The sequence below is a fragment of the Capra hircus genome, chromosome 18 (assembly GCF_001704415.2).
Source record: "Capra hircus breed San Clemente chromosome 18, ASM170441v1, whole genome shotgun sequence".
Lineage (NCBI taxonomy): Eukaryota > Metazoa > Chordata > Mammalia > Artiodactyla > Bovidae > Capra > Capra hircus.
The window spans coordinates 45,984,213-46,000,700 of record NC_030825.1 but is presented as its reverse complement, the minus strand read 5'-3'; the positions used below and the strand labels follow the sequence as shown (position 1 = coordinate 46,000,700).

The 16,488-nt window shown below is 46.6% G+C and overlaps 2 protein-coding genes across 2 annotated transcripts; one reads left to right on the top strand and one right to left on the bottom strand.

Moving 5' to 3' along the window:
- LOC102191730 (androgen-binding protein homolog) lies at positions 6,907–9,035 on the bottom strand. Its single transcript, XM_005692495.2, has 3 exons — positions 8,969–9,035; positions 8,271–8,446; positions 6,907–7,077 (listed from the first exon to the last, which is right to left on the bottom strand). Exons 1-3 carry the CDS (start codon positions 9,033–9,035, stop codon positions 6,976–6,978), a joined length of 345 nt encoding a protein of 114 aa, XP_005692552.1. The 3' UTR covers positions 6,907–6,975.
- Positions 13,548–15,110, top strand: LOC106503120 (major allergen I polypeptide chain 1). The gene is made up of 3 exons (XM_018062299.1): positions 13,548–13,654; positions 13,792–13,982; positions 14,958–15,110. The coding sequence occupies exons 1-3, from the start codon at positions 13,594–13,596 to the stop codon at positions 14,985–14,987; spliced, it is 282 nt and encodes a 93-aa protein (XP_017917788.1). The 5' UTR covers positions 13,548–13,593; the 3' UTR covers positions 14,988–15,110.

Here is a 16,488-nt window from a genome sequence, read left to right as displayed (position 1 = left end):
TCACTTCATGGGAAATAGATGGGGAAACAGTAGAAACAGTGTCAGACTTAATTTTGGGGGGCTTCAAAATCACTGCAGATGGTGACTACAGCCATGAAATTAAAAGACGCTTACTCCGTGGAAGGAAAGTTATGACCAACCTAGATAGCATATTGAAAAGCAGACATTACTTTGCCAACAAAGGTCCATCTAGTCAAGGCTATGGTTTTTCCAGTAGTCATGTATGGATGTGAGAGTTGGACTGTGAAGAAGGCTGAGCGCTGAAGAATTGATGCTTTTGAACTGTGGTGTTAGAGAAGACTCTTAAGAATCCCTTGGACTGCAAGGACATCCAACCAGTCCATCCTAAAGGAGATCAGCCCTGGGTGTTCTTTGGAAGGACTGATGTTGAAGCTGAAACTCTAGCACTTTGGCCACTTCATGAGAAGAGTTGACTCACTGGAAAAGACTCTGATGGTGGGAAGGATTGAGGGCAGGAGGAGAAGGGGACGACCAAGGATGAGATGGCTGGATGGCATCACTGACTCAATGAACATGAGTTTGAGTGAACTCTGGGAGTTGCTGATGGACAGGGAGCCCTGGGGTGCTGCAATTCATGGGGTCGCCAACAGTCGGACACGACTGAGTGATTGAACTGAACTGATGATCATATTACTGCTTTCTTAATTGTTTTGGGTTTATTTTCTTTAGGTCTTTTCCTTCTCCTGTGTTTCTTGTCTAGAGAGTCCCTTTCGCATTTATTGTAAAACCTCTTTGGTGGCGCTGAATTCTCTTAACTTTTGCTTGTCTGGAAAACTTTTGATTTCTCCATCAAATCTGAAGGAGAGTCTTGCTGAGTAGAGTATTTTTGGTTGTAGGTTCTTCATCACTTTAAATATATCATGCCATTCTCTACTGGCTTGTAGAATTTATGTTGAGAAATCATCTGATAGCCTGATGGAATTCCCTTATATGTTATTTGTCATTTTTCCCTTGTTGCTTTTAATATTTTGTCTTTAATTTTTGTCAGTTTTATAACTATGTGTCTTGGTGTGTTCCTCCTTGGATTTATCCTGCCTGGGTCTCTCTATGCTTCCAGGACTTGGTTGACTATTTCCTTTCCCATATTAGGGAAGTTTTCAGCTATTATCTCTTCAAATATTTTCTCAGATGCTTTTTCTCTTCCTCTTCCTTCTGGGACCTCTATAATGCAAATGTTGGTGTGTTTAATGATGTCCCAGATGTCTCTTATGCTGTCCTCATTTCTTTTCATTTTATTTTTTATATTACATGCTGTGACAGTGATTTTCAGCATTCTGTCTTCCAAGTCATTTATCCATTCTTCTTCCTCAATTATTCTGCTATTGATTCCATCTAGTGCATTGTTCATCTCTGTTCTTTAGTTCTAGTTCTTCTAGGTTTTGGTAAACATTTCTTACATCTTCTCCATTGATTCCCCAAGATCCTGGATCATTTTCACTATCATTATTCTGAATTCTCTTTCTGGAAGGTTGCCTATCTCCACTTCACTTAGCTATTTTTCTGGGGTTTTATCTTGTCCCTTCATCTGGGACATAACTTTCTGCTTTTTCATCCTGGTTAACTTTCTGTAACTTTTTTTTCTTTTTCCTTTTTAAAATAGAATTTTACAAAAATAAAATTATCTAAAATTAAGCCCATGATTGAACTTAAATATACAGTTCCACTTTCCAGGTTAGGAAAATACAATCCTGGTTGAAATTTCAATGCTTCCATAACTTCAGAATAAATGCAAGGTGCTGACAAGTGTATGTTGCCATGCTTCCAGGCTAAGTCTTTGTATCCATTGTTCGGTAGCCTTCCAAATAGTAATCTCCATGATCAATTGCTGTGAAGGCTTGCTCCACTCTTTCAGTGCAGATACTCTGGGTTTCTTTTAAGTTATCAATTAAGTCAGCGTTATCTTCCCAACTCACAGCTTCTCCCATGATAGTATTCAAATCAAACCATAAATTTTAAACTGTAATAAAATTAGCAGAAATAGTTTCTAGTAATGCAGTATGGTTTGTTTTCCTTTTAATATTGCACTTGATTTCCAAAAATTAATTAATCCTGTTGCTACAGAAAGGAGGAGGCTTTCAGGGGGCTCAATAAAACTTTAATCCAATTATCTGCTTATGGGTGGGATTGTGCTCCCTCCCAGGTAGTTGTTTGGCCTGAGGTGACCCAGTCCTGGCATCTATGGGCTCTATGATAGGGTTAATGGCCATCTCCAAGAGGGCTTATGCCAAGGAGGACCTTCCCAGATTGCTGCTACCACTGCCCTTGTGGTGAGCCCCTGCTGATCCACACCTCCAGAGGAAGCCCTCCAACACTACAAAGTAGTTTTGGTTTAGTCTCCTGTGGGGTAACTGCTCTTTTGCTCTGGGTCTTGGCATGTGCAAGATTTTGTTTGTGCCCTCCAAAACTGGAGTCTGTTTCTTCCAGTCTTCTGAAAGTCCTGTAATCAAAGCCCGTTGGCCTTCAAGGTCAGATTCCCTGGGGATTCCCAGTCTCACTGTCAGATCCCAAGGATGGGAATACTGACATGGGGTTCAAAACCTTCACAACAGTGGGAGAACTTCTTTGGTATTATTGTTCTCCAGTTTGTGGGTCACCCATCTGGTGGGTATGGGATTTGATTTTATCGTGCCTGTGCCCCTTCTACCATCTCGTTGTGGCTTCTTCTTTGTCTTTGGACATGCAGTATCTTTTATTGGTGTGTTCCAGCATCTTCCTGTAGATGGTTGTTCAATAGCTAGTTGCAATTTTGATGCTCTTGCAGGAAGAGATGAGTGCATGTCCTTCTACTCTGCCATCTTGAACTAGAAGCCTGGAGAAATGTCTTTTAATTTCATAGCTTCAGTCAACCTCCATAGGGATTTTGGAGCACAAGAAAATAAAATCTGCCACTGTTTTCCCTTTTCCCCATCTGTTTGCCATGAAGTGATGGGAGCAGTTGTCAATACCTTAGTTTTTTTGAATGTTCAGTTTTAAGCCAGCTTTCTCACTCTCCTCTTTCACCCTCAAGAGGCTCTTTAATTCCTCTTCACTTTCTGCCATTAGAGTGATAATATCTGCATATCTGAGATTGTTATTTCTCCCCGCAATTTTAAATGCTGAGTAGCATTCAACTGTAGGAATGTGGCAAGCTTTGTGTATCTATTCACTGGCTGAAGGACAGTTTTGATAAACAGAGCTGAATAAAGCTGCAAGAAACATCAGTGGGCAGGATTTTTATTTGAACTTATTTAAATTTTCATTTCTTTTCAGTGTAAACCTAAAGAGGAGATTTCTGGATCACGTGATAACTGTAATACCAATTATATAAGAATAAAATACCTTGAAAAATCCTGTAGTGATTTTCACTGCTGCTGCTGCTGCTGCTAAGTCGCTCCAGATGTGTCCGATTCTGTGCGACCCCATAGAAGGCAGCCCACCAGCCTCCCCCATCTCTGGGATTCTCCAGGCAAGAATACTGGAGTGGGTTGCCATTTCCTTCTTCAATGCATAAAGTGAAAAGTTAAAGTGAAGTCGCTCAGTCGTGTCCGACTCTTAGCGACTTCATGGACTGCAGGCTACCAGGCTCCTCCGTCCATGGGATTTGCTAGGCAAGAGTACTGGGGTGGGGTGCCATTAACTAACTGCCATTTGTAAGAGAAAAATTACACTTTTATTTGGTTGAAAATTCCCTTTGAATAGTCTATTCATTTATTTAATGTTATTTGCACCTCACAAAAATTTTAGAGCTTTTTAAAAAAAATATTCGTTAACAAATATTAAGTGAGAGACACATTTGTATGTTGCAATAAAAGTGGGCATGGAGTTTTACTGTCAAAAACTATAAACAAAGTTAAAACAAAGCTGGATGATATCATTAAGTAAGTGAACATACGTAAGAAAGGAAAGACACTGAAAGAGGATGCTCTCTGCTATAGGAGACAACCCTAAAGATCTTGTAACAGGAGGGAAAGGGGCAGGGCACAACTTTTGAGAGAATGACATAGCCCAAGGACACAAAATAAAACCTACTGGAATCAAATGGAACCAAGATGGCAGACAAGATTAGACCTTGGTCCTCAACCAACAAGTGAAATGACACAACCAGAGGTGCCATGACAGTGCCATGACACTATTAAAAGACCAAGGAGTGGGCAGTAGCCCAAACCCTGGAAATCTCTGCCCGTCCCCAAAAACAGTTGGAATAATCCTTGCACTCATTAGCATATGAAATTATCCAGCCGAAGAAACACCACACCAAGTTTCAGGGTGGCATTCACCCTCTAAAGCATCTGCCAAAAATGCAGGAGACCTGGGTTCTATCCCTGGGTCGGGAAGATCCCCTGGAGAAGGAAATGGCAACCCACTCTAGTATTCTTGCCTGGAGAATCCCATGGACAGAGGAGCCTGGTGGGCTACAATCCACCGGGTCACAAAGCAGACACGACTGAGTGACTTCACTTTCACTTTTCACCCTCTACGATCGCCCACAGTGTGTCTGTGGAGTATGCTTCTCTCTGTATCTGAATAAATCCACTTCTTATCTGTCACTTTGTCTCTCACTGAATTCTTTCTGCGATGAGACATCAAGAACCTGAACTTATTAGGTCCTGAAACCAGGTACTGTCGGTTTTGCCTGGGTTCAAGTCCCAGCCAGGTAGGTTCAAGTCCCAATCTGTGGTAAACAGTTTCAATCTGAGAAGGATCTTCAAGTAAAACAGGAGAAAAACAAGAAAACTGTGATGTCATGAAAGTCAAACTAAAAGAGTAACTGGGGGTGGGGGTGGGGGAGAATGAGCTGTGACAAATGAATAATTAAACATTAGAACTATGGCAATTAAATCATTGTGCTTAGTCGCTCAGTAAAGTCCAATTCTTTGTGACCCCATGGACTGAAGTTCATCAGGCTCCTCTGTCCATGGGGAATCTCCAGACAAGGACACTGGAGTAGATCTTCCCAACCCAGGGATCAAACCCAGGTCTCCTGCATTGCAGGCAGATTCTTTACTGACTGAGCCACCAGGGCAGCCCAAGAATACTGCAGTGGGGAGCCTATCCCTTCTCCAGGGGATCTTCCTGACCCAGGAATTGAACCAGGGTCTCCTGCATTGTAGGGGGAGTCTTTAACAGCTGAGCTACCAAGGAAGCCCCAGTAATCATTATTCCACATAAATCCACAGGAAAAGTCTTGGCAAATCCATCTAGATTATTTTAATGTTTGGTCACTTTTCTCATTTGCCATTTTTTAAATATCCGTTCCTTCTTCATGATTCAATAAAACTGTTATTATTATATCTTAAACTACCTTTGACTCTATCTATGTCTTTTCTGTTACCAAGAGCAGGTACCTATTCCTCCATTAAAACTAGACTGTTTATGGAGATATAAATTTCTGCTGCAATACCTGGTGAAAACAAATCCTCCTGAAAGTTCCTGTTTTGCTCAAATTCCTTCACCGACATCAAGAAAGTAGTTTGGGGTGGGGGTGGAGGGTAAACTTAAGTCAATCTACATTACAAAATTTACATGGGTTTGGGAATAGTTGACATTTATACAATGTCAATTAATCTCATACAAGAATATGATTTAGCCCTTAATCTGTTCAAATTTTATTTTGTAATTTTCAACAAAAGTTTAGACCTCTTTAATGGCACCCCACTCCAGTACTCTTGCCTGGCAAATCCCATGGACGGAGGAGCCTGGAAGGCTGCAGTCCATGGGGTCACTAGGAGTCAGACATGATTGAGAGACTTCACTTTCACTTTTCACTTTCATGCATTGGAAAAGGAAATGGCAACCCACTCCAGTGTTCTTGCCTGGAGAATCCCAGGGACGGGGGAGCCTGGTAGGCTGCCGTCTATGGGGTCGCACAGAGTCGGACACGTCTGAAGTGACTTAGCAGCAGCAGCAGCAGTATAACTTGAACACTTAATATGAAGTCTAGCAGATACCAATGTGACCTTATGCCTGCCTGGCTACAAGGTAGAATGATTTTACCACTTATGCCACTCTTCATGTGGGTCACGCTGAATACAGTCTGACTACAGACTGACAGGAAACAGAGATAAAAGCTAATGCTTTCCATGTAGCCTCACAAGTCTCCTACTGGTAATACAACTACCCATTCATGCTTTTAAAAGTAGGCTAGAGGGTTCAGGACATGTGCCCATGTGGCACATCCTGCAATTCACACTTCACAGCATGAGCTATTTCCACAGTAACAACATTCCTGCTGGGGTAGCTTCTTCCATCCACTCCCATCTTACTGTTCTAAGACTTCATGGAGGTCCTGGCCCCCATGGTAGGACCACAAACAGCAGTGGTACTTAGTGTGCCCAGTGAAATGTCAGAATCCTCAGAAGACATCCACCTAAGAAGCAAAAAAAAACAAATGGCAAATGCCACTGGGAGAAAGAGAGGATCTGTAACAGGCCTGTTTAAGTCATATCCTGAGTCACCCATCAATAACCAGAGAAATATTAAAAGGACTAGAGGATGTGTCACTGTGCTAAAGGCCAGAATGGGAGACATGCTATCAGTGCCCGCAGACAACACTTTTATCCCTCCATCGTTAAAAACAATACATTCATTTAACCCTAACTGGAAGTCAGGAGTAATATGTATGTTACTCTGCTTAATCTTGACACACAATCCAAGTTTAGCAGATGACAGAATGACTTGAGAAAGTTACAGCAAACTTGTCCACAGTCCCAGGTTTTTCCTCGTTCTGTCTGACCCTGGTCCCCATGCTCTCAATGACCATGTGTCACTTCTCCTCACCATCTCCCAAGATCTCCTGCCTCACATCGTTCCCACAGTACACACACACTGGGCACACTGAGCAAAGCTGCAGTTATCTTATTAGAGTCAGCCTGACAGAGACCATATTATGTGAAACAGGTGTCCAGATTCCAGCTTTAGTTGAGAAGGAGAATAAGGCAGGTAGATCAAGCGCCGACCAGGCATCCCTGGCAGAGATTATCTCGCCAAAGATGTCACACTGAGAATTAATCCTAAAACAGTATCCACCACCGAGGACAATACATAGTTGTTGCAATCCTCACTCAAGATGATGGAAATCTAGGAGAGAGGAGAAGGAGTAAAGACAGGACCTGAGCCCACAGCTGTGCCATCCTGTCTCCCCAGGATCACCTGATGCCTTACCGTCAGAGATTCAGCCCCATCCCCAGCAAAAACCTCTGCCCACAGACCCACCACTGGAGAGGGGGCTGCCAGCAGACACCAGGGGGAGAATGGCTCCCTAAGAGCCTAGGCACAGGTGTCAGGAGGGAGACAGAGCCACCAACCATGCCAGGGAGGGGAGGAGATAACAAGGGTCAGGAGGGCATAGCAGGGCTGGTCCTGAGGAGGAGCAAGGTGCGAGAGTCTGGGTTTAGGTCATACCTCCTGCACCTGATCCTCTTCTTTCAGGTGTGCTGGGTGGACGGACTGTGCATGCAGGTGTCGTAAACAACCCCATGTGCCCTGTCTGCTCATATTAGTGCATGAAACTCTGTTCCTGGAAAACCTCTCATTTCAAAACATCAACAACTTGAGGAAAATATGCTGAGACAGACTATTTAAAATCTCCAAAACTTATGAAAAGAACAAAGAGGGGAAAAAAGAATACTTTAGGAGATAGACTGCTAGCTCAGCTGAGCAGCCACAAAGACCTAGAAGCCCCCTCAGTAGTTTCAGGCACCAAAATACCACAGCGGAAAACCAGGCTTGTAGGCACTGAGACCATCTCGGTGGAAACAGGGTTCTGAGCCAGAGCAATGGCCATCCGAGTGGGAAAAAGATGAAGTGGTGGTAAGTCATAAACCTTACAAACCTAGAGAATCTCATCCTGGAAAGAGACTCTTAAGGTAGGGGCTCCTTTATAATATTCCTAAAAGGAAGCTGATATTACTCCTTCAGGTGTGGGAGCTGAATGCTTCCTTTCCTGCCAAGAATAAAACTCTACTCCTCCAATGCTAGCTCCTCACACTAAGGAAAAAAACATGAGTTAACACACTTGGCCTACTGCACTGACGCCAGTCCCCTATTGCGTGCGAGCTGACTGACATAACACGGGCATATTCGGTAGCAGAAGAGGCTGGACATGCAGGTGGACTGTCCATGCATACTACAGGTGCTGCAGGGTGGAGCAAAGGCTTATGCGCTTCTTTGTCTGCCACATACCCCATGACTGCATGATCTATTACCACGTGGCATACTGCACTGTGCATGTTAGTGGGCAGGGCAGGGTAGTGGTGAGGGGAGTGAATTACCATGCTTTTTATATTCAACAGTTTGTCATCAAATCCCGCCTCATTGAAGCAACCCTGGATTCTTCCTATAGCTTCATTTTCTGCATCAGTAGCATCGACCAAACTGAGCGTTGAGTTCAACAATGTTTTGCTTCCAAGGGCCATTGAGCTAAATGCTGCACTAAACATAGGGCAGGCTTTGGCTGAAGGCACAGACAAAAAACACCTCATCAAAAGAATAACCAGAGTAGGAGGTTCCTGTTTCCCACCACTTGATAGGAACTCACACAACCAAAGCTTCCAGACACTTCCCAAAGCTTCCAGACCTGCTCTCACCCAGGACTGCTTATATCCCAGACAGAAAACCTTCCATATGAGGCACTCCCAGCAGAGGGAGCAGCAAGAGAGGTGAGGTCTGGAGACTCCTCTGCCCTTGACCACCATTCCCAGGCATATCAGCCAGCTTCCACCCTTCCAGTGAGTACCACTACACCCAACAAACCATCCCCCAGGGTGTACACAGCTAACGACCCTTCCAACTCCACACCACCCTCTCCATTCAAAGACTGAAAGCCTCAAGAAGTTTGTGCAGGACTCCTGGGAACTGATCAGCAGCTGCCCTCAGAATCTGCCCCTAAAAGCGGCTTGAACAGGACTGGGAAGGATGCAGTGAGACGAAACTGGGCAAAGATCAGGACCATCTGGACCCTCCCTCCTACCCACATGTGTCTCAAAGGTCAGCTCTCTGGTCACCAGCAAGGCCAGCACAAGCAGTGCTCCCTTCATCGTGGTGGTGGCTGGAGTGCTCTGCTCAGGGCAGGGTTTCTGTCACTTTATAAACAACTAGCTCCCTGAACCCAACCGTGCCCCTCCCAGGAGGAAGGGGCATGTGGCAAGGCTCCTGGCACAGGTGGCTCCCTAGGCCCTTGGGGTGTTTATGGAAGAAGCCCTTCCTACTCTGAGAACAGAGCTCCTAGAGAAGATGTGGTAGCATCTTTGCCAAAGATCAAGTGGAGCTGACATTTCTAAGTGACTCCATTTGGAGGCAAGTGCGTTGATGTCCCAGCCCCAACCATCACGTTTTCCTGGTCATCCTTCCCCCAGCCCATCCTGATTCCCAGGGGCAGTACTCTCACAAACTGAGCAGATGGAATCACAGGAAGGTCAAAGACAGGTCTACACCACCATTGGCTAAAAAAAGGTCATCCAGAATCCTTCCTTTTCCCCCCAAATCCTAGAGATAAGAATGAAGACCTGGGCCTTCCTACAGCCTCCAAATATCTTAACAGCTGCAGTCTCTACACTGGGCCCTAAGTACTGGTAGACAGTACCAGTACTGGAGCCTTGGGCTCCAAATCATTCCAACCTGGGAACTCATAACCTGAAGACATGTGGGTTTTCCCAGGCACTGGTAATTCTGTAATATTGGATAACTCCACCAGCTTTCATCTGGGCATTAAGAGAGCAAGTCCTGGCACGTTCTGGACCTCTAGTGGCTCCAGCTTTGCCCCTTCTTCTGGCTGTCCTCTTCCATCTGTGAACCTGGTCTCAAGAGGTGTTTGGACTACAGTCTGTCCAGAAACATCAGTGAGCAGCTGTGGGGTTGTGCAGTTTGTCTCCTATATCTGAGACTCTATGAGGTTCACAGCCCTACAGGACACAGGGGATGGGAGCTCTAAGGCCCAGACTGCTGGATCCACCAGAGGTGGAACTCCACTTGTGAAAACTCTCAAGAGCCAAACTCAACCTTCCAGGCTAGGAAAGCAGTTTGTTGGTACAAACAAAATGAGATTGACCTTGAAAACTCTTGAAGGAAGTCTGAGAATCTCCCAATGGTCAAACTGGCAACAGTTTGACAGACAAAATAAATAAGAGTATTAGATGCTAACCCAAAGTATAAAGTAATACCTGTGAGTTCAACTGATATGAAGAAATGGTTAAACAAATAAATAAGGATTTCCCTAGATGCCCTCCTGTGCAATGGAAGCTGGTTCAATCCCTGGTTGGGGAACTAAGATCCCACATGCCCTGGGGCAACTAGAAGCATCCCACTGCAACTAGAAAGCCTGTGCTCTGCAAAGAAAAAACCCACAAGTCCCAACCAAGACCTAGCACACTTAAACCATTAATAAACTAAAATAAGTGAAACTAAATAAATGTGGGAGAGGAGACAAAAATTCCATACAGAAACATCCTGAACATCACAGGCAGATAATCCCCTCTAGGAGGCAAACTTAACTGTTCTGCCCCCTCAAGTGTGGGCTAAATTTATTAACTCACCTCCAAAGGAAACAGGAGGGGAAGGGGGAAAACAGTGCAGAAGCCGGACAAACACAATATTAATCAACTAATCAAGGCTGATATTCCCATTGGTAAGACACACAGCTGTCATGTGTACCCTGATGTGAGGTGACAGGAAAGGCACTTCACCTGTGTGGTGTCTTTCTCAAACCACAAAGTCTGAACCCCACGGGACATTATGAGAACAGCAGCAGACAAACTCAGCTTGGAGGCCGCCTACCATCCCTGGCCAATCCTCCTCACGACTGTCAAGGCCATGACAGACTAGGAGAGAATGAGTAATCCACAGAGCAGAGGACACTGGGGACACATCACAATGAATGCAGTGAGTATAGGTTATGGATTTTATCCTGAAATGCAGGAGACATTAATGGACAACCAGGGGAAATCCAAAGAAAGTATGAGTTTAGTTAGTAGTAATTTTCTTTTTTTTTAATTTAAATTTATTTATTTTAATTGGAGGCTAATTACTTTACAATATTGTATTGGTTTTGCCATAGTAGTTTTCTCATGTTGTTTCTTAGTTTTGAGAAATTTTTGCAACTTTTCAATAAATAAAAAGTTCTCAAATTAAAAATTAATTTTAAAAAAACTTGCACAAGTAAAGGGCCACATCAGTGGCATTCCTCCACTGACCCTGACCAGCTCTTCACTCTGATGTCATCAAATGTCCCCATGATGGGGAACATCTCAGAGGATCCTGTGGCACCCTCGGAAGGGCACTGGGCTGGATCCATAGCAGCCACCTGTGTTACTCAGCACTCTAGGCCCTGGCTCCTCTCCTCACATAGTTGGGGAGGGCACTGGGGGCAGTGTCTTCTGAAGGACAGGAGGCACTGGATGCATGGGCAGGGTCCCACAACATGGAAGTCCTGCTGCCACAGATAAAGAGCCAACATATGCAGCCTGGGCCTTGTGGTGTTCACCTTCCTGCCCAGGAACCTCTGAGGCACATCTGCAGCCACCTGAGTAGCTCATGGGGTGACCTTCAGAGGGATGGTCCTCCAGCAGCAGGAGCCATGGCGAGGAGGGGCTGCACGGAGGTCAGCTGACACTGCAGCTCAGTACTTGATGCCTCTTTGCCAAGAGCAGTTACCGGATGTGAATCCTATTTGGCATAGGGTTCTGACTGTGGTCACACCTTTGTGTCCCAAATTCAGATCAGGCATTCAGGAAACCTTAATCTGCCACAGGTGATTCAGGCAAAGGCCAGTCAGATGCCTCCAGCAAAAAACTACTTGATTATGACTCATCAAACATTTTAAACCTTTACCATATGTAATTATTTCCAGGCAATATTCATAAAGGCATCTAGAGTAAGTAGAATTAAAGATATTCTTGCTTATCACTTCAAGAAATGGAATATTCCTGCCATTATTCTAACAAACACTGTGCAACATCTACCGAATGGTGGGCCCTCCCCTAGTCCTGGGGTGCAGCAGCACACAGCACAGCTCTCGCTCTCCTGCAGCCCTTCATCACCCAAGAGGGAGTGAGAGCCAGCGACCCCACGGGGAGAGGCGCTCTGGGGGAAGATGAGGCGGGGGAGCAGACAGAGAGCTGCAGGGGGAGGATGGAGGCAGGACACTTTGATAGGCGGGCTCAAAAGTCTGGGGAAATCTGCCCTGTGATACTTGAAGACACCTGAGGATGAGGGAATGAATCATGCAGCCACTGGAGGACGAGCCTTCCAGGCTGGGAGGACTCCATGTGCAGAGTCCCTGCTGCAGGAGCACACTTGGTCAGGTCAAAGAGCAGACAGGAGGCACTGAGGGAGGAAAGAAAGGCAGGGACAAGTTCACAGAGGCAGCAGCAGTGTAGGGCTGGTTGTGCAACCAGCCCAGAGATTGTGGCCTAAAGTGGGCCTGGCTTTTCCTCAAGTGGGAGCTCTGGAGAGGAGATGAGGGGAACAGTACAGCGACATTCAAGAGTAGGAAGAGTTGCAGAAAATGGATGGACCTAAAGACTGTCATACTAAGTAAAGAAGGAGAAATATCTTACAATATCTTTTATATTAGGAATCTAAAATAACATGATACAGATGAACTAACTTACAAAACAGAAACAGATTGACAGAGAATGAACTTATCGTTGCCTTGAGTAAGGATGAGGGGAAGTGATAATTAGGAATTTCAGTATGGACAGGTCCACAATGCTATATATAAAATGGATTATCAATAAGGACCAATTGTACAGCGCAGGGAACTTTGCTCAATGTTATGCGCAGCCTGGATGGAAGGGCAGTTTGGGAAAGAATAGATACATGTGTGTATATATATGGGTGAGTCTCTTTGTTGTCTACCTGAAACTACCATAAAACAGTTAATCCGCTAAACTTCAATACAAAAGAAAAAGTTAAATTAAAAAAAAAAAGACATTGTGAAGGATAATCCTGTATACAATGATGTTCTATCAAAGCCACCAGTTGGCAGGACTGGTCAAGAGAAAACTAGAAATTTCTGGGCCAGCACATAGAAAAGCTTTCCAGGTTCCAGATACTTATTCAGGGAAGTGGCCCAACAAAGGCCACTGACAAGATCAAGGACATGGTGACAGCAGCAGGGTAGGAGTCACCAGAGAGCCTGACAAGGGGCTCGGGGCTTTGCCTGGAATTTACTCCCTGTGAGACCATTTGCTAAGCACTGAGCTTTGTGAGGACCCATAAGGTCCACAACAGCCTCTCTTCAAGGTCACAGTTGTTCTGACAGACTGTCACAGGCCAGCATTCAGGAGGCATGATTTGGGAGCACTTTTGCCCTTTTTGGTCAACCTGGGGATTTTCAGTTGTTAAGCTTCCTGAGTCAGCTGCCCCTCCCACAGAGCCCTCCAGCAGGGAGGAGGCTGAGCCAGTGCCCTCTGTGGACTCAAGGACTAGCATCTTGCCAACACACACAGCTTCTCCTGTGCAGCCCCAGGCACTCTCACACTGTGGCCTGGCAGAATCTCCTGAGAAAAGGAAGCATGCGACACAGTCCCCTGGGATGAGGACAAGCACAGGCATAAAAGGGCTCCAGGTGAGTAGGGAGCACCTGCCACCGGCACCATGACGCGGGCTGGAGCTCTCCTGCTGCTCTGCGCTGCCTTGCTCCTCATCGCGGGCGGAAGTGAGTGGCTGCGACCTGGGCTCCCCAAGGGTTCCGACACCTTCCCAGGGCAGCACTGAGCATGTCGGGAGCAGGAAGGGAATAGGGTGTTCTGATGAGTGCTTTACAGGAAGTGTCCCCATATCCTTCTGTTTCAGAGTGTGATGACATCTGCCCAGCCTTGAGGGACATTGTTGACCTGTTCATATCAGGAAGCCATGAGGCCTATATTGAACAAGTTGAAAAGTATAACCAAAACCCTGATGTACTGGAAACCGCCGATACCCTGAAGAGCTGTGTTGACGAGAGGTTGACAGCGAAGGATAAGCAGGATGCTCTCAGTGCTCTGGTGGGTCAGGCTGTCTGTGAATGTGCCTGTGGGGCCTATGGCGGGGGGTGGGGGGGGTGGGTGGAGAGGGATGTGTCAGGGGTCTGCTCAGGGCACTGGTAAGTGGGGGAGATCATTTCCTCTCCACCCTGGCCCTTCCCTGGGGAACTGGAAGCAGAAAGAACCTCATAAATGAGGAGGTAGAGGGTGTGGCCAACAACCACAGTGTGGGAAAGGATCATGCAGGAAGACTCAATCCAGTCTGGAGCTCTTGAGCTGGCCCTGACTGCTCAGCTCTGCCTGGTCACAGGCCTGGGACCCTCCAGGCCCTCCTGACTCTGGGACGCCACCTATCTTTGGAGTTAGGCCCTCAGCACTAGCCTCCCTGACTCCAGCCTCTCCAGCAGAGAAAACTGAATCTGCCGCAGTCCATTCCCATTGAGTCCTTCCTCTCTCCAAACATCAGGTGCTTCAAGTCCCTACTCCATCTCACCTAAACGCCACATTTGTCTTTGTTTCCTGAATGCCAGAGGGCCATTATGCCACACATGCCCTAAGAGGAGGCTGTTCCAAAAGCTGCCCTCCTGCCCTCCTCAGGCCTGGGATGCCCAGAGTCGAGGATCAGGGTGAATCCTTTCTCTGCTGCCCTAGAGGTGGTGGGACAAGCAGCTATTTCAGCTCTAAGTCACCAAGGGCCAGAGGGAAGAAGCAGACTGGGATCAACTCACCCCTGAAGACTTCCAGGAATCACTCCAGAGCCCTGTCAGATGGTCCTCAGCAATGTTCCCCTTTCTATCGCAGAAGACTGCCCTCAGCCCTGCAGGGAGACCCCACAACCTCTGTTCCATTGGAGGAAGCCTCACTGCAATGTAGCTACCCTTACTTGCTCATATCCAGAGGCCTCCCTCTAAACAAGCCACCAGGCCCCTGAGTTCAGTGCAGTTAACTGCCATGTCCACCCAAGGCCTCACCAGGCTTCTGTACCTTCTTTTACAGAATAAGGTATACTCAAGTTCTCTCTGCTGATGGAACTGTCCCTGCCAGGAACCCAAGGAAGCTTCTTGCCTGATCCCTAAGTCATGTCAGCAACCTGCCACATCCAGGTGTCTATTAAAGGATTCCAGCAATAAAAAGCCTTGCAATTCACAAGAGAGTGCTTACTCAATGGATATATTGGGCTTTGGATGTTGGGGGAGGGAGGACGTGACCACAGTAGAGACCACCAGTGTGCCTTCCCACTGCAGCTGGATTTCAGTGCTGTCAGAGGCTTCTCCACAAATTCAGGACACGGGGGTAGGGTTGGTGATCATTATATCAGTCAGAGTGTCTGATCACTTCCGTCACCAGGACCCGGGTCATGAGCATCATCCACCAAATGTAGGCCTCCCAGCAACTTGAGGGGTAGGAGTAATCATGATCATCTTAAAGGGAAAATCTGAAGCTCAGAGCAGGTGAAGCATCTGCTAAAAAAGACACAGCTTCCCCCACCCGTCCACCCTGGGGAGACAAGCTCGGCTAACTCACCCTGTGACTGTGCACATATTCCAGCCGTTCTTTGGGCCTCCGGGTCCCATTAACAAAATCAAACTAACTCCATTCTCCAAGGCTGGAGTGAGACCAAAGTAAAATAATGGGTGAGAAAGAGCCCTGTCCTAAGCACCTGACAGGAGAGGAAGAACAAAGGGTCAAGGTTCACATGCTGAACTCCATCACTCCCGGGGCCTCAGTTTATCCTAAATCCAACCCACCAGTTGTTGACTCAGCTGCTTCCACATAAACACACTGAGTTGGGTCTCACACTCAGAGTGGACATCCAGGGGCCTGGGTTTCCTTGCTCCTCCTGTTTCTCTGCTGCCTGCCCACTAACTGGGCCCCATGCTCACCCTTTCTGATTCTTCTTCACCTGACCCCACCCTCTCTGTAAGAGCTTCTTCCCACCCAACTGCTCTCCTCCAAAAAAGTCTTCTGGGCTTACCCCACAGGGCTTGGTCTAGGACAGGGAATCTCTAAGGTCCTCATGGTGAGGGGGCTTAGGACAGGTCCCCAAGGTGATCCAGAGTAGCTGCTTCTCCCTGTGGAGGGGACCCTGGGCAACACGGGGGAGGTCTCCTTGCCCAGGGTGACATCAGGTTTTTGTCTCTGCCCACCACTCCACCCCAGCTCTTCTAAGATGGAGACCTGCCTCTGTGGGAGCTAAGGTGAGTTGAGAGGGTAGGAGCATGTCCTGGGGCAGGGACCCTTCTCCTCATCTGACCCAGGATGTGTATTCCATCCCACCCCCACCCAACTGACCTAAAAGCCTTCTGAAAGGACAGTTGCCACCCAGATGAGTTGAGTGCACCTTGCAATGTCTTGGATAAAGACAGACCTTGCTCTGTAGTGAGTGTACAGGTTGAGGGGAACCCGTACAAGGATGTGGCAAATACAAGTAAGGGGCAGTTGGTCCTCCTGGGACAGACACAAACCATCTCTTGGCTTGTGCTCAGCTGCAGAGAATTCCCTGAGGCTACTGGGGAGACAACTCCAT